The 3,893-nt window shown below is 36.6% G+C and overlaps 1 protein-coding gene across 1 annotated transcript; it reads left to right on the top strand.

The window, feature by feature from the left end:
• Positions 1-1,092: 1,092 nt before the first annotated feature.
• Positions 1,093-3,221, top strand: LOC105161972 (glucan endo-1,3-beta-glucosidase 5). The gene is made up of 3 exons (XM_011079859.3): positions 1,093-1,128; positions 1,382-1,791; positions 1,866-3,221. Exons 2-3 carry the CDS (start codon positions 1,460-1,462, stop codon positions 3,046-3,048), a joined length of 1,515 nt encoding a protein of 504 aa, XP_011078161.1. The 5' UTR covers positions 1,093-1,128; positions 1,382-1,459; the 3' UTR covers positions 3,049-3,221.
• The last annotated feature ends 672 nt before the right edge of the window (positions 3,222-3,893 follow it).

The raw sequence follows: 3,893 nt of genomic DNA, 5'->3' as shown, positions 1-3,893 counted from the left end.
CAATTAATAAAAACCCTGCAATCTCGTCAAAATTACAACTCTTGATGGATTTTCATTGGAATTGTTGACATGAATTTTGATTTTGCAAAAATAAATTAAGAGACAAGAAATATTGGAAAAAAAAATGAAATTTTATAATCTTAAATAAAAAGTTTAATAATATTTGAGAATGAAGATTATCTCCCGATTTTTTGCTTTAAATGTCATCCAAAAGTTTGGACGAACTTTGATCCGATTAGTTGATCCAAAATAAAAGAATAACTTCATATGCTATATTGGATTAATCGATCGAAATGCATAAGACTCAAATTTGATACGGACACTTATTGATGATACGTAAAGCCCAAATTTGTCATAAACTTTAATTAATTATCAACCAATTTATTTGATTTTTTAATTGGTAAATTATTCTAAAATATTAATGGAAATAGTAATAAAAGCTGGAAAATGAAAATAAAATTATAAAAACAAGATAATTGTGTTTCCCTAATGGAATGTTAAGATCGAAGCAATGTTTCATTTTATTTTCGTTGTCATTTTTCAATTTTTCAAACATAAATGTATTTTAGTTTTTCTTTTACTAATTTATATCTTAAAATGAGAATGTATATATTTTAATTCATGTAGTTGTGTCTTATATTATTTCCGACGTAATATGGACTTGTTTCTGTTTTTCTATTCAAAACATAAATAAAACTATATAAATAGGGGTAATTAATAATGAGTTTTTCTAGTCAAAATATAACTCTAAAAAATCGCAATTTTTGGAAATGTCACTCTTTTCAAAATTAATATGATTAACATTATTAAATTTATCACATATTAAAAATATAAAAAGTGTATTATATTTTTCGTATAATTAAATTTTGATATCATAAAATTGGAGGGGATTAGAATTTCCCAAAGTATATATTGCCGTGGGAAGAAAGATTTTTCGTTCAATTTCGTAGGTTGAAAATTTCATTTTCCTTTTGTGGCCTATTCTTCATGTACAACTCCTCAACCTATTTTACAGCATATTTTCACGGAATATCACATATTTCCACTCCCTCCCACGGCTATAAATACCAAAGCATTTCATCATAATACACAGCACAGTGCACCAATAATCAGTAGAATAATCAGAAGGTGAGAAATAATTATGCTTACAACTCATCACTTTTTTCCCTTTCTTTCCCTTTGCGGAAATGCTTATTTTGATTGGATCGGGTCAGACCCTGAATCAATTACTACATTTATTATGCGAATATCTAGTCATACGACAAGTGTGTCATTCTTGACGAGTGTGATTGGTTTGGTTGATCAATTAAATTTGATTTGCATGGTGCATGAATTACTTGTTATTAACCGTTTCCATTTGTTTGACATGCTATGTACTCAGGTGCGTGCGTGAATAAGCCACGAGACTAAAACGAGGAAGTCAAATAAGTGAGTACGTAGCACTCCTGAATTGATCAATATGACTCCTCGTTGCACGTTGGCCATCTTCTTCTTGCTCGTTTTCATCCGACACATAGATGGATCGGGCTTTTGTTGCAACTTGGGCACGCAGACGACGCACCTGCTTGACCCTAGTATAACTGTGCAGTTAATGAAAGATAATGGATTTGAAAAAGTGAAACTCTTTGAATCTGATGGCACCTATCTGGAAGCTCTTGCGGGGTCGAAACTCCAGGTCATGGTTGGAGTCCCTAATTACTTGTTGTCAACCATGGCGACTAAACCTGAAGCAGCGGAAGAATATGTTGCCAACAATGTTACCCACTGGAGATCCAAGGATGTTGACATAAGGTACCTGCCTTATCTTTCAAACACATAAATGGAAACTTGTATATTGAATGACGTAATCCATGTTTATATATCAGATACGTTGCTGTTGGGAACGAACCATTGCTCAAGTCGTACGGTGGAAATTTCACAAATTATACCTTTCCGGCACTCCAGAACATCCAAGGAGCCTTAGAGAAGGCGGGTTTAGGCAAAACCGTGAAGGCCACAATTCCATTCAATGCCGACATTTTCTTCTCCCCTACCGGCAGCCCTTCTGGTGGAATTTTTAGACCTGATATTGAAGATCTCATGGTTTCGATAGTCAAATACATGAGCGACCACGGATGCCCCATCACCGTCAATATCTACCCTTTCATCGCACTTTACTACGATCCCAATTTCCCAATCGACTACGGGTTCTTTGATGGCGGCGTCGCACCTCTTGTCGATGGCAAGTATACTTACACCAATGCTTTGGATGCAAACTACGACACCCTGGTCGTGGCCCTGGAGAAAAATGGATACGGATCATTGCCAATCATCATCGGGGAAATTGGATGGCCGTCAGATGGAAATCCCAATGCCAATGCCTCCCTAGCCCAGAGGTTCTACCAGGGACTTGTCAAGCGCGTCCGGGCCGACGTCGGCACCCCCCGACGATCAACCGCCCCGGATATTTACATGTTCTCCCTGATTGATGAAGATGCAAAGAGCATTGCCCCTGGACCTTTCGAGCCTCACTGGGGAATCTTTAACATCGACGGGTCCATGAAGTTCACCCTGGATTTGGGCGAGGGGAAGAACCTGACGGGGGCGAAGGGTGTCAAGTATCTTGAGAAGCAATGGTGCGTTGTGTCGCCTGATGCAAATGTGAACGACGAGAAGTTTGCCGCGGCAATCACCGAGGCCTGCAGCCATGCGGATTGCACGGCTCTCACTCCGGGCTCATCGTGCGGGAGCTTGGACCTTAAGGGCAACGCTTCCTTCGCATTCAACATGTATTTCCAGACAAACGACCAGAAGAGCGGGAGCTGTGAGAAATTCCAGCCATACTCGACGATCACGAAAACGGATCCCAGCGCCGGAACATGCAAGTACCCGATCATGTTCGAGACGGAATATCGAGGAAGCGAACAAGGACACGTGCAACACGGACAAGGGTCGGGATCGGGATCGGGATCAGGATCGGGATCGAATTCATCGGCTGGAAAGATCAATTCCGGTGTTCTTGGGGCAGTGATGCTGGCCATGATCATGGTTTTCGGCTATCTGAATTGAGTTGGGAACGGCAATGAACTTGTGCGATTTGCTATATTAATCGCTTTAATTTGTCTAGTGCATTTAGTGTTTTTTCTTTTAACCGATTAATTTTAGTGATTTAATTTTTGATAAGGAAATATAAATTCTTTTTGTTTTTTCTAATAAATCATAGAGTTCAGTTCCAGCATGTTTAATTTCGTTTGAATTTGGGATATTTTTCATTAATTAACATGACAACGACAATCATTTCATATTTTGTATTTCAGGTAGATAATTGATTTTTGTATTCTCTATCTATATATATAATAAATGTCATATGGTGTATCTCTAGGAATGACTACTAAAATGGCGAAAATAATTGTGTGAATAATGAACATAAAATAAATTAAAATTATTTTAATCACTAAACTTAGAAAAATGAGTGAGATTTTTGGATGAAATAATTAGTGGTGCACTTATCTAAATTTTAAAAAAAATGAAATTATATTCTTAAGTGGTAAATTAAATGGGAAATATTTATTAAGTATTGTTTTACATTAAAATGAAATCCAAATTGAAACACTAGCTAATTCATCCAAAAAAAAGAAAAGAAAAATAATAGTGAATCTTTTAGACAAAGATAAATAATTATAAACTTATCTAATGTAATAAAAATTAAAAAAATACGTGGCAAAATAAAATTCAAATAGACTATCCACGTATGTGCATACATAACATTTACTTGGCAGATGAGTTACGCCTTCTTTTAGGGCAGCTAGCAACCTCTTCTAGTGAGAAGTAAGGGTGGCAGCGGGGCAGGTATAGGGTGGATTCAGATCTAAAACATATCGGGATGGACTTTTTTTTTCTCTTTTTTTAAAGTA

This window comes from Sesamum indicum, linkage group LG5 (genome assembly GCF_026168435.1).
Source record: "Sesamum indicum cultivar Baizhima isolate 11 linkage group LG5, ASM2616843v1, whole genome shotgun sequence".
Classification (NCBI taxonomy): Eukaryota; Viridiplantae; Streptophyta; class Magnoliopsida; order Lamiales; family Pedaliaceae; genus Sesamum; species Sesamum indicum.
This window is presented reverse-complemented; position numbering and strand designations above follow the sequence as displayed.